This window comes from Diadema antillarum, unplaced genomic scaffold (assembly GCF_040938485.1).
Source record: "Diadema antillarum isolate AM-2024a unplaced genomic scaffold, OU_Dant_1.0 scf00000034, whole genome shotgun sequence".
In the NCBI taxonomy this organism is placed as follows: domain Eukaryota; kingdom Metazoa; phylum Echinodermata; class Echinoidea; order Diadematoida; family Diadematidae; genus Diadema; species Diadema antillarum.
The window spans coordinates 600,964-621,287 of NW_027270923.1; the positions used below are offsets into that span (position 1 = coordinate 600,964).

The 20,324-nt window shown below is 37.4% G+C and overlaps 1 protein-coding gene and 1 long non-coding RNA gene across 2 annotated transcripts; both read left to right on the forward strand.

Annotated features, from left to right (window-relative positions):
* The first annotated feature begins 5,596 nt into the window (after window positions 1-5,596).
* On the forward strand, window positions 5,597-6,898 carry LOC139743420 (uncharacterized). The gene has a single exon (XM_071653908.1). It carries the CDS (start codon window positions 5,597-5,599, stop codon window positions 6,896-6,898), a length of 1,302 nt encoding a protein of 433 aa, XP_071510009.1.
* Window positions 6,899-9,836: 2,938 nt separating this feature from the next.
* Window positions 9,837-13,111, forward strand: LOC139743624 (uncharacterized). Its single transcript, XR_011711768.1, has 3 exons — window positions 9,837-10,256; window positions 11,401-11,466; window positions 12,829-13,111. It is a non-coding gene; the product is annotated as an uncharacterized lncRNA (long non-coding RNA).
* The last annotated feature ends 7,213 nt before the right edge of the window (window positions 13,112-20,324 follow it).

The following is a 20,324-nucleotide window of genomic DNA, read 5'->3' on the forward strand; positions in this document are numbered from 1 at the left end:
TCTGGCTAAGGAAACCCCAGTAAATGGAGGAAACAGCGGAAAAGATGCTCATGAAGATATGGAAGAATCTGTGGTAAGTAATACCTGCAAAGGGTTTCTATAGGGATCCTCAATGAATATGCTGATAGCTCAGCTATGATATGTCCTCGTTTGAATATGATAACAATTTCTGTGTCAAATTTGCAGTGTTATGTCCTCATACATTTATTGGAACAAGTTCAATGTTGTATTTGCAGTGTGATATTCTCACGCATTTTTGCAAACAAGTTGTGTGTTCTGTCGTGATTCAGGGGGAGGGGGATGTCTACACCATTGCTAGCACACTGCACCAAAAATGCAGTAGAGAGTAAGACAAAGAAGAGAAATTAGCATAGGAAGCAATGTAGTGTCCTCATTCATATATGTAAACAATTTCTGTGTCAAATTTGCAGTGTAATGTCCTCATACATTTATTGCGACAAGTTCAATGTTGCATTTGCATCGTAATATTCTCACATATTTATTTCTCTCCTAAACAACTTTGTTCTTTCATGGATAGGAGGGGGAGGGGGAGGTGTATGTCTACACCCTTGCCAGCACACTGCACCAAAAATGCAATAGAGAGAAAGAAAAAGAAGAGAAAAGAAGAGAAATTAGTTTAGGAAGCAATGTACTGTCCTCATTCATATATGTAAACAATTTCTGTGTTAAATTTGCAGTGTAATGTCCTCATACATTTATTTCTCTCCTAAACTACTTTGTTCTTTAGTGTATAGGAGGGGGGAGGGGGAGGGGTATGTCTACACCCTTGCCAGCACACTGCACCAAAAGTGCAGTAGAGAGAAAGAAAAAGAAGAGAAACTAGCATAGGAAGCAATGTAGTGTCCTCATTCTTATATATAAACAATGTTTGGATGAATTTGCTGTTGTAATGTCCTCATATAGTTCTGTATTTCAATGATTAAATGTTTCATGTCTTTTTCCAATAAATTGCAGTCCACTCTGGCTAAGGAAACCCCAGTAAATGGAAGAAACAGCAAAAAAGATGCTCATGAAGATATGGAAGAATCTGTGGTAATTAATACCTGCAAAGTGTTTCTATAGGGATCCTCAATAAATATGCTGATAGCTCAGCTATGATATGTCCTCGTTTGAATATGATAACAATTTCTGTGTCAAATTTGCAGTGTTATGTCCTCATACATTTATTGGTACAAGTTCATTGTTGTATTTGCAGTGTAATATTCTCACACATTTTTGCAAACAAGTTGTGTGTTCTTTAATGTATCAGGGGGAGGGGCATGTCTACACCATTGCCAGCACACTGGACCAAAAATGCAATAGAGAGAAAGACAAAGAAGAGAAATTAGCATAGGAAGCAATGTAGTGTCCTCATTCATATATGTAAACAATTTCTGTGTCAAATTTGCAGTGTAATGTCCTCATACATTTATTGAAACAAGTTCATTGCTGTATTTGCAGTGTAATATTCTCACACATTTTTGCAAACAAGCCGTGTGTTCTGTAGTGCATCAGGGGAGGGGCATGTCTACACCCTTGCCAGCACACTGCTCCAAAAATGCAGTAGAGAGAAAGAAAAAAAAAGAGAAAAAAAAGAGAAATGAGCATAGCAAGCAATGTAATGTCCTCATTCACATATATAAACAATTTCTGTGTCAAATTTGCGGTGTAATGTCCTCATACATTTATTGAGACAAGTTCAATGTTTCATTTGCAGTGTAATATTCTCACACATTTATTTCTCTCCTAAACTACTTTGTTCTTTAGTGTATAGGGCAGGGGGAGGGGGAGGGGGAGGGGGAGGGGGAGGTGTATGTCTACACGCTTGCCAGCACACTGTACCAAAAATGCAGTAGAGAGAAAGAAAAAAAAAAGAGAAAAGAAGAGAAATTAGCATAGCAAGCAATGTTATGTCCTCATTTATATATATAAACAGTTTCTGTGTCAAATTTGAAGTGTAATGTCGTCACACATTTATTGAAACAAGGTCAATGTTGCATTCGCAGTGTAATATTCTCACACATTTATTTCTCTCCTAAACTACTTTGTTCTTTAGTGTATAAGGGAGGGGGGAGGTGTATGTCTACACCCTTGCCAGCACACTGCACCAATAATGCAGTAGAGAGAAAGCAAAAGAAGAGAAACGAAGAGAAATTAGCATAGAGAGCAATGTTGTGTCCTCGTTCATGTATGTAAATAATTTCTGTGTTAAATTTGCAGTATATTGTCCTCATACATTTATTGGAGCAAGTTCAATGTTGCATTTGCAGTGTAATATTCTCACACATTTATTTCTCTCCTAAACTACTTTGTTCTTTAGTGTATTGGGAGGGGGGAGGGGGAGGTGTATGTCTACACCCTTGCCAGCACACTGCACCAAAAATGCAGTAGAGAGAAAGAAAAAGAAGAGAAAAGAAGAGAAATTAGCATAGCAAGCATTGTAATGTCCTCGTTTATATATGCAAACAATTTCTGTGTCAAATTGCAGTATAATGTCCTCATACATTTATTGAAACAAGTTCAATGTTGCATTTGCAGTGTAATAATCTCACACATTTATGCAAACAAGTGCTGTGTTCTGAAGTGTATCGCGGTGGGGGTGGGGAGGGGGAGGGGGAGGGGCATGTCTACACCATTGCCAGCACACTGCACCAAAAATGCAATAGAGAGAAAGAAAAAGAAGAGAAATTAGCATAGGAAGCAATGTTATGTCCTCCTCATATATGTAAACAATTTTGTGTCAAATTTGCAGTGTAATGTCCTCTTACATTTATTGACACAAGTTCACCGTGCATTCGTGATGTAATATTCTCACACATTTATTTCTCTCCTGAACTACTTTGTTCTTTGGTGTATAGGGAGGGGGGAGGGGGAGGGGGAGGTGTATGTCTACACCCTTGCCAGCACACTGCACCACAATGCAGTAGAGAGAAAGAAAAAAAGAAGAGAAAAGAAAAGAAATTAGCATAGGAAGCAATGTAATGTCCTCATTCATGTGTAGACAGTTATTGTGTCAAATGTGCAGTGTAATGTCCTCATACGTTTATTGAAACAAGTTCAATGTTGCATTTGCAGTGTAATATTCTCACACATTTATTTCTCTCCTAAAATACTTTGTTCTTTAGTGTATAGGAGGGGGGGGGGAAGGGTGTGTCTACACCCTTGCCAGCACACTGCACCAAAAATGAAGTAGAGAAAAAGAAAAAGAAAAGAAAAGAAGAGGAATTAGCATAGGAAGTAATGTAATGTCCTCATTCTTATATATAAACAATTTCTTTGATGAATTTGCTGTTGTGATGTCCTCATATAGTTCTATATTTCAATGATGAAATGTTTTATGTCTTTTTCTTATGAATTGCAGTCCACTCTGGCTAAGGAAACCCCAGTAAATGGAGGTAACAGCGGAAAAAAGATGCTCATGAAGATATGGAAGAATCTGTGGTAAGTAATACCTGCAAAGGGTTTCTATAGGGATCCTCAATGAATATGCTGATAGCTCAGCTATGATATGTCCTCGTTTGAATATGCAAACAATTTCTGTGTCAAATTTGCAGTGTTATGTCCTCGTACATTTATTGAAACAAGTTCATTGTTATATTTGCAGTGTAAATATTCTCACACATTTTTGCAAACAAGTTGTGTGTTCTTTAGTGATTCAGGGGAGGGGTATGTCTACACCATTGCCAGCACACTGGACCAAAAATGCAATAGAGAAAAAGAAAAAGAAGAGAAATTAAGAGAAATTAGCATAGGAAGTAATGTAACGTCCTCATTCTTATATATAAACAATTTCTTTGATGAATTTGCTGTTGAAATATTTTATGTCTTTTTCCCATGTATTGCAGTCCACTCTGGCCAAGGAAACTCCAGTAAACGGAGGAAACAGCGAAAAAAGATGCTCATGAAGATATGGAAGAATCTGTGGTAAGTAATACAGTCAAACCTTGTTATAAAGAGCACTGATCTAACAAACTCTTGTTATAACAAGGTATTTTTTCTGGTCCCAACTCTTTGTATTCTATTGTATTTTATGCCCTGATATAACAAAGTTTTGAGAGAAAGAAGTAATTTCTCTGGTCCCAAGCACCTTGTTATAACGATGTTCCACTGTACCTTCAAAGGGTTCCTATAGGGATCCTCAATAAATATGCTCAAATTGCTTACGTTGTAGTAGTGATACATGTATGTCCTCGTTTTAATATGTAAACAATTTCTGTGTCAAAATCCATCCATAGAGATGATGCAGAAAATACCAAAGTTTAGGTATGAAACATATTTAGGGTTGACCATAAGTATGTGGCATTGAAAGTAAATTGAGACTTCTCAGACTTTCATGACATTTCTTCTGTTCCCCAATGTTAATTAAACATGTAAATAATTTGTTTCCCTCCCTGTTTTCTTTTCATTAAAATTTACTTTTCCCAGGGTTTGGTTTCTTTCAATTGTTAGATAACTAAGTGTGGTCTATCAGTAGATTCTAGTTCCGTGGGGGGGGGGGGGGGGGGGGGGGGGGGGGGGGGGGGAGGGGGTGCTGTAAAAGAAAGAAGCAAATATTTAAAGATTGATGTGTGTTGTGTCTGGTATCATGTCATAAAGTGACTTATAGAGATGACTCTTTATGGGGGGTATTAATAGAAATAGGTGATAATTATGAGGAGACATTCCTCAGCTATTTTCAGATCCAGCTTTGCTTGGCAAAATATTTCATTTTGATTATTGCATTTGCATTTACTTTGTGTTTTATTTGTTTCCATAGGAAGAAATAGATGATGATGATGATGATGCTGACCCAACATGGGTGAATCCAAGTGGAGTCAGCAGTGATGATTGTGATTCTGATGTCTTTCCATATCGCTTACCGCGTACATCCAGAGCAGCTCATCCATATGAGGCTAATACTAGTCAACCTGGCTTTACACATAGGTCAGAATCAGAAAACTATGCTGGAAATCAAGAGATGGACATACCGTGTACATCCAGAGCAGATCATCCATATGAGGCTAATACTAGTCAACCTGGCTTTACACATAGGTCAGAATCAGAAAACTATGCTGGAAATCAAGAGATGGACATACCTTGTACATCCAGAGCAGATCATCCATATGAGCCCAATACCAGTCAACCTGAATCAGAAAACCATGCTGGAAATCAAGAGATGGACATGGCAGAGAAACCTCAGGATATCAAGGTTCTAACAGCAAATAATGCAACTGGAAGGAAGTGGGACAAACGTCACTTTTGTGTCTTTTGTGAAAAAGACACACCAAAATTTGCCCGACACATTGAAATGCATCATTCCAATGAAATTGAAGTGAAAAGAATCATGGCACATCCAAAGAAGTCAAAGAATAGGCATAATTTACTTGAGATTTTGCGCAATAAGGGCAACCATTCTCATAATCTTCAAGTTCTAAGAGAAGGAAAGGGTCTGATCATTCCTTACAAACGACCAACATATGAAACAGCAGTGAAAGACTTCTTGCCTTGTACTCAGTGTTTTGGATGGTTCATTAGGAGTGACCTATGGAAACACAGAAAGAAGTGTGTTGGAAGCGAAATAAAGGAATCTGGAAGTTTTCAGTCTCAATGTTCCATGATGCTGCCAATGCCAAAAGAAGTGCCTGTAAGACTTCGGGATGAGGTCTTCCGTCGAATGACTCATGATGATGTTAGTTTGGCAGTGCGGCATGATGATTTAATCATAAAGCTAGGTGCACAACTTCTGTCAAAGTTCCAGGATTCAGAAAACCATTACAACTATGTTGGACAAAAGTTGAGGGAAATGGGTCGGCTACTCCTTCAAATGAGATCTATAAGACCAGGCATCAACTGCTTGTCTGAGACCATTGACCCACAGGTGTTTGATGATGTGGTCAGAGCTGTCAACAATATAGCAGGCTTGGATGAAAGCTCAGGGAAGTATAAGACACCTTCACTAGCGCTGAAAGTAGGACACTCACTCAAAAAGTGTGCCAGGATTCTTATGGCTGATGCACTGAAAAAAATGGACACAAGTCAGAAAGAAAAGGCTGAACAGTTTGGTGAACTGTGCTCTATTGAATGGGCTGAGAAAGTTTCAACAGGTGCCCTCAAGACTCTGTACGCAGCAAAGAGGAACAGACCAACAATAATTCCTTTGTCATCTGACATACAAAAGGTGCACAAGACCATCCAGGGCCAGGTGCAGGAGTCAATGGCACACATCACAGCAGGTTCTGTAAGCAGGGAAGATTTCTCCAAGTTGGGTCAAGCTATGCTTGCCCAGACTGTCCTGTTTAATAGGAAGCGTAGTGGAGAGGTGGAAAGGATGACAGTAGAAAACTACAAAAAACGTACTGGAGAAGTCAACAAAGACGTTCTACAGGGCCTCAACAAGCTTGAAAAGGAGCTTTGCAAGAAACTGTCAAGAGTTGAAATACCCGGAAAGAGAGGGAGAACAGTTCCTGTGGTTCTGACGAAGGGAATGAAAGAAGCACTTGATGTTTTGGCAGATGAAAACGTTAGGCAAGATGCTGGAGTCCTAGAGTCCAATATGTACCTGTTTGCACGCCCAGGTTGTACCACACCGTATAGGGGTTGTGATGCTGTGAGAAAGTGTGCTCAGTCGTCTGGAGCAGAACATCCAGAAAACATCACATCCACTCAGCTGAGGAAACATGTGGCGACCATGTCCCAGATATTATGTCTGAAGGACAATGAACTGGATGTACTCGCCACCTTTATGGGCCACAACATTCAAGTACATAGAGAATTTTATAGATTGCCCGAGAACACACTACAGGTAGCTAAGATCGCAAAAATACTGCTGCTAATGGAAAAGGGACAGATGAGCGAGTGTTCTGGGATGTCCTTGGACAGTATCAATGTCAATCTTAATGGTGAGTACAAGTATTCTTAAACATCTTTATTCCAAAACACTTTTCATTCTGATATACGAGTACAACATTAATCCACAGAGGCTTATTCATATATGCTGGAAGTATACATTCACCCGCATGTTCCTAGAGTTGTGGTAGTACAGCCCAGTGTAGTGAAAAAAATATCCTGGTTCATTCGATGAGGAAAAGGGAGGGGGAAGGTATCTAGAAACCCATGGAATGATTTTTGATCCAGTTTAGTTCTTTAGATCTATTGACAGTCACAGTAACACAGAGGTACAAATTTCAATGTCTGGGAGTATGACATCTTTTTAAGACATTGTACAGGAAATGATCACACCCACTTTTCGAAAGAGTGCTGAAAGGCAGTGTTTTAGTATTTTTCTTGTAAAATATGCATAGAAGAAAAACATACGTGAGAGAGAGAGGTGTGCCACTTTTGTTTCTCATTCCCACTCAGTTTCTTCGACTCTTTTTTCCTGTAGTAGCGTTGCAGCTCATCGCAGATATGTTGATTCAGTTGCATTTGTTGCTGAGCTTGTTGTTGTCTGTACTGGCTGATCTGACTCGGTTCAACATAGTCCATCAAGTCAAGACTCTCCTTGATCTTCCTGAAGAGTTCATACTTCTCACACCCTTGAACCAGAATGTAGAACGTCTCTTTGTCCTTCTTCGCCTTCTTTGAGAAAGATGTAACGCCCACCACTAATGTCACTTTGCTCCAACCTCTCGAGGGGTTTACTATTTCTTCTGAGGTGCTTTGGACCTCTCAAAGGCTTTCTCTTCCGTTTTCCAATCCCTCCCTGGGCAAGCGCACACCCTGACATCCAACACCTGACGTCCAAGGATATTCCCACTCTTGTTGTCTAGTGTGGAGACCAGCTGGATCTTTCTCCTGTTGAGCCCACCTACACATGATGTAAAACATTTGAAGGTGAAGAGGTACTTGGAGTACTCTGTGCCCACTTGAGGTGCGGTGTATAGGGCCACAAGGCTGTGACGTCCAGAGGAGAAATCTGTATAGTAGGCTGTTGAGGGATCATTTAACATAATTAGAATGACAGCTACTGAAAGTGCCACATACCGGAGAATTGTGCTTTAAGGAGGTCAACCTTTCTGAAGTCAACTGTCTTTCTAAAATTTGAAACATTGGACAAACCCCCTCTCCCAAGTCTCTCATCTCTCTATTTTCACTGCAGAGTCGTGTGAAGAAGACGATGCCCCTGATGGAGATGTTCAAGAAGATGACCAGTCAAGTAGACGTAAGTTTATTTAATGGGCAATTCCACGATAACACTGTGACACTTTTGATTAGATTTTCACTCAATAAATGTAAATAATAAACAAACAGTGAGACTTGAGAACAAAGTTTTATTGTGTATCTATGACTATCATCACAAGCAACTTTGAAAAGAAAAGAATGAATAAAACTTCACAGTGATAAATGAGTTATGAGCTATTAATTAGTACCATAACACCATGACGCAAAATGGACATGGATATTTGCGCACTTGATTTTCTGTCCAAACTCTGTGAAGTTAATGAACATTTTGAAAACATGGTAATGTTGAATGGGTGTATCAGAGACTCAATGACAATAACCAAGTAGAACCCAGTGAAAGAAAATTTTGATTGACAGTAGAATTGTGACTTAGATTATAACTAAGTGCACAGTAATACCGTGACTGTAACAACGTGACTTCAACAAAGTGTGTACAAACTGTATGTAAAATCTTATTGTCGTACTCACAACTCATATATTTTTCCCTGTAGGTAGTTAGAAGCAATCATTTACAGTGAATGTTTGACATAGCTGTGTAACACGTCAAGATAAAACAAGACGTGATTGAAATTATAAATCACTAATAAAAAACAAAATAAGGTAAACTTTGAACTGTAACACTGACACTTTGATTAGATTTTCACTCCATAACTGTATTAAAATAATAAACAATCAGTAAGACTTGAGAACAATGTTTTATTGTGTATCTATGACTATCATCACAAGCAACTTTGAAAAGAAAAGAATGAATAAAACTTCACAGTGATAAATGAGTTATGAGCTATTAATTAGAACCGTAACACCGTGACGCAAAATGGACATGGATTTTTGCGCACTTGATTTTCTGTCCAAATCTGTGAAGTTAATGAACATTTAGAAAACTGGTAATGTTGAATGGGTGTATCAGAGACTCAATGACAATAACCAAGTAGAACCCAGTGGAAAGAATTAATTGACAGTAGAATTATGACATAGATTATAAATACATGTTCTGTAACACAGTGACTGTGACACCATGAGTTCTGAAAAGTGTGTACAAAACGTATGTACAATCTTATTGTCATATTCACAACTAATACATTTTCCCCTGTAGTTAGTAAGTAGCGATCAATTACAGTGAATGTTTGACATAGCTGTGTAGCACTCCAAGATTTAAAACATGACATGAATGAAATCATAATCCACTTATAAGAATAACAAAATAAGTAAAACTATGCACTGTAACACTTGTAAAATATGCATAGAAGAAAAACGGACGAGAGAGAGAGAGGTGTGCCACTGTTGTTTCTCATTCCCACCCAGTGTCTTCGACTTATTTTCCTGTAGTAACGTTGCAGCTCATCGCAGATATGTTGATTCAGTTGCATTTGTTGCTGAGCTTGTTGTTGTCTGTACTGGCTGATCTGACTCGGTTCAACATAGTCCATCAAGTCAAGACTCTCCTTGATCTTCCTGAAGAGTTCATACTTCTCACACCCTTGAACCAGAATGTAGAACGTCTCTTTGTCCTTCTTCGCCTTCTTTGAGAAAGATGTAACGCCCACCACTAATGTCACTTTGCTCCAACCTCTCGAGGGGTTTCTTCTGAGGTGCTTTGGACCTCTCAAAGGCTTTCTCTTCCGTTTTCCAATCCCTCCCTGGGCAAGCGCATACCCTGACATCCAACACATGACGTCCAAGGATATTCCCACTCTTGTTGTCTAGTGTGGAGACCAGCTGGATCTTTCTCCTGTTGAGCCCACCTACACATGATGTAAAACATTTGAAGGTGAAGAGGTACTTGGAGTACTCTGTGCCCACTTGAGGTGCGGTGTATAGGGCCACAAGGCTGTGACGTCCAGAGGAGAAATCTGTATAGTAGGCTGTTGAGGGATCATTTAACATAATTAGAATGACAGCTACTGAAAGTGCCACATACCGGAGAATTGTGCTTTAAGTAGGTCAACCTTTCTGAAGTCAACTGTCTTTCTAAAATTTGAAACATTGGACAAACCCCCTCTCCCAAGTCTCTCATCTCTCTATTTTCACTGCAGAGTCGTGTGAAGAAGACGATGCCCCTGATGGAGATGTTCAAGAAGATGACCAGTCAAGTAGACGTAAGTTTATTTAATGTATCTTAGAGTTACACCTTGTTTGCACACCATCCTATTACTGATATTCAGTTACTTTTATATTTATATTGCATCTGGCATCATTTCTTTTTTTTAAACAACTGTGTCCTCATGATATTCAAATTAAAAGAAGTTAAATGTACCTAGAAATACATCTACTGACATCACAGATATTTAACTGGTTAGTGTAGTGTTTGGTCAGTAATCCATATCTCAAGGTTTCTCAAAGGAATTTGTGTCTTCCAAACTTCTTTATTATATATTCTACTTCATTTTTTGCCAATAAAGTATTTCATGAAAACATTGTACTTCATGAAAATATGGGTGTATGGTGGGTATCCCTATGTCTACATGTAACATATCATAAGCTGAAATTGAGTAAACATGTTATTAGTAATGTGTCATGCTTAATCTTATTTTGCTCTTTCTGTTATCTTGAAGAATGTATGCATGGCCTAAATTTTGTATGCCTTCACCCACCAAAGGTGGGTGCTGGAGGGATTATGTTTTCGGGTTGTCCGTCCGTCAGTCTGCTGTCTGTCCGTCCGTCGCGTTTTTGTTCTCGTGATGACTTCAGAACCATTTGACGAATCAACTCCAAACTAGGCTCATGTATGCATATGGGAGGAACAATGATCTGATTAGATGAGTGGGTCTCAAGGTCAAAGGTCAAAGGTCATAGAAGTCATATACATAAAAATGGGTTGTTCTCACAATAAGTTAACCATTTGACGGATCAACTTCAAACTTGGCTCATGTATGCATATGGGGAGGAACAATGGTCTGATTAGATTTGAAAGTCATGAGGTTAAAGGTCAAGGTCATAGATGTCACTGTATACATGAAAATTGCCCTTTCTCACGATAATTTAAGAACCATTCGATGGATCATCGTCATATATGGCTGACACGGTGTCATTTGAATAAGACCAATTTCCTACTTTAAATGTATCCTGATACATTTCCCATAATTAAAAGTGATATTCATGCACACTGGAGTGGTATGGTGCCATGGTATATTATTTGTAGTAATCTCAGATATTAAATGCAATAAACAGCATTAAGTTGTGTGGAGTGATTTAGTTGGCTATAAGATTGTACTTTGTGTTGCAACTATTTTTTTTTTCTAGAGCCCTCAGATGAGAGGGATGGAACTAAGTTAAGCAAGAGCCATGGAATTGGAAAGAGATCAAGAGGTAACTATTAGTACATATTTTTCTGATGGTCCTATTTCAACTTGGAAAAAGTTAAAAGCAAAGAACATGTATTTAGAAAGTTTAATAGAAAAGTACGAATGAATACAAAGTAGTCCAATTAATATCTGGGGGAGGGGAAATGCTTTTTCATTGGCTTTTAAAAGAGGTGCAAAAAAAGGCACAATAGAGAAAGAAAAAGAAGAACGGAAGAGAAGTTATAAATTCAACAATGGAATGTCCTCCTTTGTATAGGTGAAAAATGTCTGTGTCATATTTGCAGTTTTGATGCCCTCATACTTTGTGCGAACAAGCACTGTGTTTTTTCTTTGCTGTTTAATGTCCTCATACATTTATGGCAACAATTTCTGTGTTACATTTCTGTGTAAGGTCCTCGTACATTTATGCATACTAGTTCTGTGTTTCATATGTAACATTAATCCAAACAAGAACTGTTATTTTTGCAATGTAATATCCTCATGCATCTATGGAAATAAGTTCTGTGTTACATTTCTGTGTAAGGTCCTCGTACATTTATGCATACTAGTTCTGTGTTTCATATGTAACATTAATCCAAACAAGAACTGTTATTTTTGCGTTGTAATGTCCTCATACATTTATTGAAATAAGTTCTGTGTTACATTCACAGATGAATGTCCTCACAAAGTTGTTCAGTAAAGTACTGTACTACATTAGGAATACAGAATTTCTACACAGACACATGAAATTTTGTCCCAAATATTTCTCTCGCCTGCATAGTAGAAGCGAGACATAGGCGCCGTTTTTAAATGGCGGCGTCATCGACATAAAAAAACCTAACCTAAGGTTAAGTTTTCGAATTTTTAACATAATTTAGAAAGTATGCACATGCACATTCTATACAACTTTTAGGGATATTAAAGAATTTGTGTGATATTTCCATGTCACAAAGTCAAGAATGTTGCCATGAATTGCATAATGCAGGGGAGACTGCCAGTTGCACTCCACTTGTGCTAATTTATATGATTTTTTTTTTTTTTTTTAATACCACAGCCAAACTAAATTTGAAGGAGGTGTATAGGGATCAGCGTGTGGTTGGTCGGCTGGTCCGTCCGATGCAAATCTTCTTCCTCAGTTTCTGGGCAATGCTCATAAAATTTGGCACACACATTGGTCTTATGGTGAAGATATGCAAGACCTCTTTTTTGAATGTGTCAGAAACTGCATTGCCATGGTAACGGCATATGGCAATAAATCAGGTAGAAATATTGCGGATCGAACTACTTCCTAATTTTTCAAGCAAGACGTCATGTTTTAATGTGTTGGAAACTGCATTGCCATGGTAAATTAATGTAGGATATTAATGGGTTGTTTTTTTCTTCCCAGAGCTCTCAGATGAGAGCGATGGACCGTGTGGGACTATGAAGCCAAGCAGGAGCCATCCTGTTGCAAAGAGATCAAAAGGTAACCATTACATGTAGTTCATATTTTGCTGGTAGTCCTATTTTAAGGGGGTGTATTTACTTATCTCTCGGTCAACCCAAAGGTGGTGCCAGAGAAATTGTTTTTAGGTTGTCCATCCATAGATCCATCAGCTTAACCTAATCTCAAGAACTGTTTGAGATTAAAACTTTGAACCTGTTCAAAGCATGTATCACCCTGGGAAGAAAATCTGGAGATCTAGAGTATGAAGGTTAAAGGTCACAGGTCAAATTTAAAGAAATTTCAGGTTATAGCTTCTTTAACCCGTTGCCTATGGGAACCGGGTGGGCCCTGTACAAAGTCTATGGGGATTTACAGAATATAGTAGTGAATGGGTTAATATGATATGTCAAGGTAGTGAAGAGTCAAGACAACATACCTGTCGCGCTATGTTCAGGTTTATAATTCTATCACAGTTAAGTTACGTGTGAATACACAGAAAGTTGACTCAGACGTGAATCCATTTTGTTTGTATTAATCTTGAAGACCTTATTGGAAGCAAAAATTTGAATTGACAAATTAAACACTAATGGAATGCTTGTAAGCTACAAAATACAACAATGCAAGTTTCATGCATTTTCACGGATTGCCAGCCGAGTATTTACTTTAGAACTCAAATTCACAAGCTCTGAAGATGGGCTGTATTGCATTGTACATCAGCCAGAATTCTCTGACATCGTCTCATGAGAACTAAGGTGTGATTACTTGCGTTAGTATTGTGTTTGTTTACTAGCCGGTTTCACGCAACTTGCTACAACCAATGACGTCACAGGCTTTGGAAAGGAAAAGACGACTGGTTTTTGCCATTTCTGGTCGCTAGGAGGTGCATATGAAAATTGTGACTGTAATTAACATATTTGAGCATTATAGATAAATTTCTTCTTACATTTAAGTTCTTTAGCTCACAAGCTTTCTATTGATTTATAATAAGCCATTCTTTGAGGTTCTACTATAAAAAATTCAAATTCTTGATGTGGAAAATAAAAAATAATCCATTTTTTCAATGTAAAACCAATGTAATCACAGCCTTGCTCTCTCATGACATGATGTCAGATAATTCTTCTTCTTCTTCTTCTTCTTGGTAAGCCCACGTCCTTCACTGGAACATGTGAGGGGTGCAATGAAGCCTATATTTGAAGCTCGCATATTTTAGTGTTGCTGAAGCAAAATGCTCAGCTGGTAAGCGGTGAAAATGCACGAAACTTTCATTGTTGTATTCTACTTCTTAGCTTTCTACTGATTGGTTTTGCTTCTGAAATGGTCTTTAAAGAATACTGCATGGACAAATTACCGCCATTTATTTTGATTCTTTTACCAAGCTTAAAATACACCACACTATTAGTAATTCAAGTGGGACAATATAGGGGTTTGAAAAAGGTCAAGTGAAAAAATGATGAAATAATACCTACCAACTGTACCTGTTTGACAGAGACAGTCCCTATTTCTCGGGTTAACAGGAAGAGCAAATTTCACCCTTCACAAACTTTTTTTGTAAAAAAAAAAAAATAGATAAAAATTTGTCCATAGTAATGTATAGGGAATTCAGGAATGTCCCAGTGTTTGACATTTTCTGAATCATTTGTCCCAGTTCCTTGGTTCCATGGTTTGCACGTACATATATGTGACATCTGTACATTACTAAGTAAAACAGATTTTGAAAAGTTTTCAATTTTAGTCGAATTTTTGCATCACATGTGGCTGTCCTGAAGTTATCAAATACGTACGTGAATTCTTTTCACTCACCTACAAAAGCTCTTCTTTTCTTTTTCTTTTTTTCAGCTGAACGTATTACCTGGACAACAGCCCAACAGCATGCTGTGGACACATTCTTCAAAACAAATTATAGGACTTTCAAAGTCCCAGGGAAAGTAGAATGCATTGAGTGTCAAGAGAAATATCCTGTACTTGCGAAACTACCCTGGACTAAGATTAAATACAGGGTTTATAACATTATCAAACAAAAGAAACTAAATTCTCATTGAATTCCTCTTAACTCAATGAGGAAAAGAATACAAGAGCTATATATGTACACACACAAAGATATGGGTCGCAATTATTAGGGATCACCATGATGAAAATCATAGCTGCAAGAAATGGTTATGTGTATAAACTTCCATTGAATTATCAAACCATGAACAAACATTCCATGCACAATTGCAAATGTTTTGCATGACTAATTGTATTTTCTAAGAAGGTGTGAAAAGAAACTCATCACATGACACTTGTGAAAGGTAAGATATCATAAATTCATTGCTGAAATAAAACAAACATCACAATTGTATCTATCCTTCCTAAGAAGTATGGAAGTTATTGACATTAGATCTGCATGTTATACCATGGACTGCAATGGATTATTTGTAATCAAAGAGAATGTGTGTGTGTTTGCATTTAATTTTTTTAACAAAGTGTATAAAGGAGGAAAGCGTCCACTTGTGCAGTATACTACATCCACATTTTATAGATGTATTGTGCATTACTTGAAGCGGACATGTTTTTGTAGCATATCTGATATCTGTCCTAAGTATATTTGTGTCAAAGGTCAAACAAAATATTCTATATTTGCCCATTATTTGTCAATAAGCAATCATTGCCTTCACAGGAAGTGAAGAGGAAATAGAAGAATAAGGCATTCACTTGATTAGATTTAGGGTGAAATTGGCCTGAGGTCAAAGGTCAAGGTCGGATCATGAAATTTATCCGTTTACGCGATAACTCAAGACTGGAACGAGCAAATTTCCCCAAACTTGGTGCAAGGATGAAGTGTGATGGGGCAATCACTTGAGTAGATTTGGGGTGAAATCGGCGAGAGATCAAAGGTCAAAGATCATGGTCAAATCAAGAAATTTATCCGTTTACATGATAACTCAAGACTGGTGGGAGCAAATTATCCCAAACTTGGTCCAAGGATGTTGTGTGATGGGGCAATCACATGATCAGATTTGGGTTGAAATCAGCATGAGGTCAAAGGTCAAAGGTCAAGGTCAAAGCAAGAAATTTATCCGTTTACATGATAACTCGAGACGGGAAGGAGCAAATTTCCCCAAACTTGGTCCAAGGATGAAGTGTGATAAGGCAATCATTTCATTAGCTTGTTAGTTAACTCAGCTGGAGGCCAAAGGTCAAATCATGAAATTTATCCTTCAATGCAATAACTTCAGACTGGAAAGAACAAATTTCCCCCAACCTGGTCCAAAATGATGAAGTGTGATGTGGTAATCACTTGATTAGCTTTTGAGTGAACTAGGCCAGAGGTCAAATTTCAAAGGTCTAGTGAAATGCTCAAATTTCACCCATTTTCCACGTTTAAAGTGGCTCCATGTACTGTCCTGAAACTCTTTTTGTGAAAGCCCATTGTCTACAACATTGCACTGTTTGCATCGGACGCTAGGGAGCGTTGCTCAGGGAGACAAAATGTGTCAATACGATTAGGTTGTGAATTCAATTTTGTTTGTGTGTTATGCATGACGTGCATTTGATATTTATAGGGACTACTTTTGAAATGTAGGAGAGCCCTTGTATTTGTTTTACTTTTTGACAATTCGTAGCTATTGTGTTTGTGTGTGTTACGATGGATATCGTATCGTTTTATAGTGGGATTTCTGGAATATAACCCGGATTTGGCTGGCATTACTGTTGGACTTGGTGGGGATGAAGTATAATGTTAATTCCCAAAATCTCAAATTGAGGCTGGGAATGCACTGGAGAAATACGGGCCAATTATTAGGAACAGTAGGGATTACCTTTTTACCTTTGCTTTTCTGTTAACCTCACAAAGAGACTGGGATGGATGCATTGGTAGCAGAGAGGGTTGGCCTTTGCGTTATAAAATTTATCTGTATGTTGCAATAGTGGATTTTCATTTCTTAGTAGTTTACTAAGATATACGTCCCATTGCATGAGAGCTTACTGATATAATAACTTTGCCATTATATTAAGTACATGCACCATGGAAAAATTGATTTTGATTGCTTGCTGAGCTCTGTTACCATGGTAGTTACCATAATGGCAACGTTACCATGATAGTATTTATGCAACGGGACCCTGGAAAAAATCCATTGGGCATTACTGACATTATTTGTTCCTTTGTTTTGTTATGGTTTTTTTATTAGGGTGTGTAGAGGTACCGTAAAATAAATACTTATCAATTTCTTGGTGCTTAAAGAGACACTGTGTACAGTCATTGGGTAAATGCTATGAAGATGATGTGATTTGTTTGTTAGGGATACATGTAATGTGCAGATTTATGTAGGTAACTAAGGTTTGTGGTACAGGGAATCCAGAATTGTTGGGATCAGTTAGGTAGCACTTACATAACTTCTTTTTCTCCCTCTCTCTCTCTCTCTCATTTTTAGGTAGAGGGATAGAAGTTAAAGAACAGAACATTAGCCTTGCATAAGTTTAAAAGTGGATATATGCAACACTAATTTTTCCCCTTGTGTTGAACCAATTATATGTAGTTTGCACATGAGAAAGTATGCTTATGTACCAATGTAGTAATCTGTTTAACTTGTCATTTATAATTTCTATGCTAGAGATGAATATTAAAAAAAGAAAAATCGGCCCTAGAAGACAAAGATTCTAAAAATATTTTTTTGGTTGATTTATACTATGCTTTTTGAGTTCTTAAAATAAATCCTTGGTCGTGGACAACAAAAGCCATCACCTGGGCATTTTTTTTTTTTTTTTACCCGATTTTTTGTAGTTGAAATTTAACGAAGTCCTTCTGTAAAGGGGGTTTTCAGGTTAAGTTACTTCTGTCCTTTCAAGTGAAATGAAGAGGTGATTTCTGGAGATTTTTGCATTCCATCAAGATTTTGTACATGTAAGAGAAAAGTTGTTTATACATTATGAATGCCTGACAGCATGTATGTCAAGTTCCTTCTTCCCTGTTGAGTTTTATTAAAAAAAAAATTGTTAGAAAACAATCTATATGAATATTTGTAGTGGATGAATTTGCTTGTATCTGAATTCTATAAGTAAAATGGAACCTTGTTATGATAATCTCCTTATGATAGCTAAAATTACCTAATGTAAAATGCATTTATATTACTGCTTTTTTGTTTTGTTTTTTGTTTTTTTTATAAAGAACTGGCCCAGGGCCTAAACGTACTTGATACACGTTACACAGAATGATTTTTTGTTCCTTTAAAGTATGGTTCCACCTTATTGAATTATTTCCTCATCTATTTGGCTTTTATTCTTTCTTTCAGAGGTGTTCCACTGTTAACTGAATCTCTGTCACTTGTCTGCTTGTCTCTACGAATAATTCTGAAACAGGCCAAAGCACAATAACTGTATTAAAATCTTAGTCTTATTGCTGTTCACTGGATTGCAGTAAGAATATTAATGATGATGATGTTAATGATAATAGCAATAATATTCAAGATTCAAGATTCATTTATTTCACTCATCAGTATAAAAATACATAAAAGTGCACAGTTGCACATGATGATCATACATAATTATAAAGTACATACAAATCTGAATGAGTGAGAATCGAGATGAAAGATCATAAGGAACTTGGCTGTTCGACCCCAAAGTCATAAAAATCATACCAGGATTTCTGGCATTTACAACACACACACACACACACACACACACAAAGATGAAGAGGGGCTGGGTTGCAGAGAGAAGAGAAATGAGAAGAGAGAAAAGGAAGAGATAAGTGAAGATGAGAGAGAAAAATAGAGTTTGGAAAATTGAAGAGATTATAAAAATGATAAAAAGAAGAAGACCACTGTGTTGTTTGAGATAATAATAACAACAATAATAATAATCATAATAAAGATAATACCAAAAGTACTCTTTTCAAAAGATACGAAGTCCATGGTACACCAAAATAAACAAAACAGTACAATGAGAAATTTAAAAAGGGATTAGAAAAGATGCTTGTTTCCAGATACACGTACTTCTTGAATGTTGTGAGAGTTAATAAAACGAAACGTATGAGGACATTAAATTGTATAGGAAACACATACCGGGTTTGCAAAAGCTTTCGAGGACATTACATTGCAAAGGTAACACATATCAAGTTCGCGTAGACTTATAAGGACATTAAATTGTACAGGAAACACAAACCAAGTCTGCAGCAACGTATGAGGACCTTACATTGTACAGGTAATTTACACAGACCGAGTTTGCATGAATGTATGAGGACATTGCATTGTAAAGGTAACACAGATCATGTTTGCATAAACTTATGAGGACATTAAATTCTATTGGTAACACAGACCGGGTTTGCAAAAGCTATCGAGGACATTACACTGTATAGGTAACACAGATCAAGTTTGCATAAATGAATGAGGACAATGAGTTGCAAAAGTAGCACATTCCAGGTTTGCATAACTGTATGAGGACATTGCATTGCAAAGGTAACATAGATCAAGTTTGCGTAAACTTATGAGGACACTCAGTTGTATTGGGAACACAAAACGGGTTTGCATAAACGTATGAGGACATTTCATTGTATAGGTAACACAGACCAGGTTTGTAAAAACATTCGAGGACATTTCATTGCAAAGGTAGCACAGATCAAGTTTGCCTAGATGTACGAGGACACTACACTGTATCTATAACACACATATCCGATTTACAAAAGCGTTCGAGGACCTATCATATGCGTTTAAAAAGAACATTTGTATGAATATTTATGAATGTGCAACATTATTTTGGAAAGGAAACAAAGTACGTAGGAGGACGTACAATGTAAAAGTGATTTACCAAAGCCCTATTGCATTATAAGTTACGATTAAACACTCAACAATAAAATTACCGATCTTTAAAAAGTGAGGCATGTTGGAGATTTTACGACTCAAAAGGGGGGCATGTTCAAGGATATATTTTTCAAAAAAAGCGACCCATCTGAACGGCACAGGCCGGTATACAATATTAGGCGAGTGCTCCCCCTAAAGAATAATAATAATAAATGGACATTTCATTATGCTTTTCAATGTATAAATGCATAAACTGTAGCTATTGACCTTAGTCACAGAAATCTTATTTTGTTAGAATAACAAGTTTTAATCAAACAGAACCCAGGTTTGCATTATAATGTCTGACAAATGTAATTGTGTGTGGTTGACCTCTGTCGAATGTTGAAACATAAAATGTTAACATCAGAGAAAGCTATCTCGGACGTATACCAAAACGAGAAATCATGTCCTCTGATGTATAGGTCTATGATTATTTTGTAAACTTAAAAAAACGCGCGTAATCTTGTGAGCGTCGTTAAAGGCATTCTTTTTTATTATGAGTCTTTTAACCGCATGACGATTGAGAGCTAAATAACATCTGTCCTCAAGAGGAGGTAGTTTGTCATGGTCCTCGGACATACTAGGCATGTACGTATGTGTGTGTGTGTGTGTGTGTGTGTGTGTGTGCGTGTGTGTATTTTCTCGATG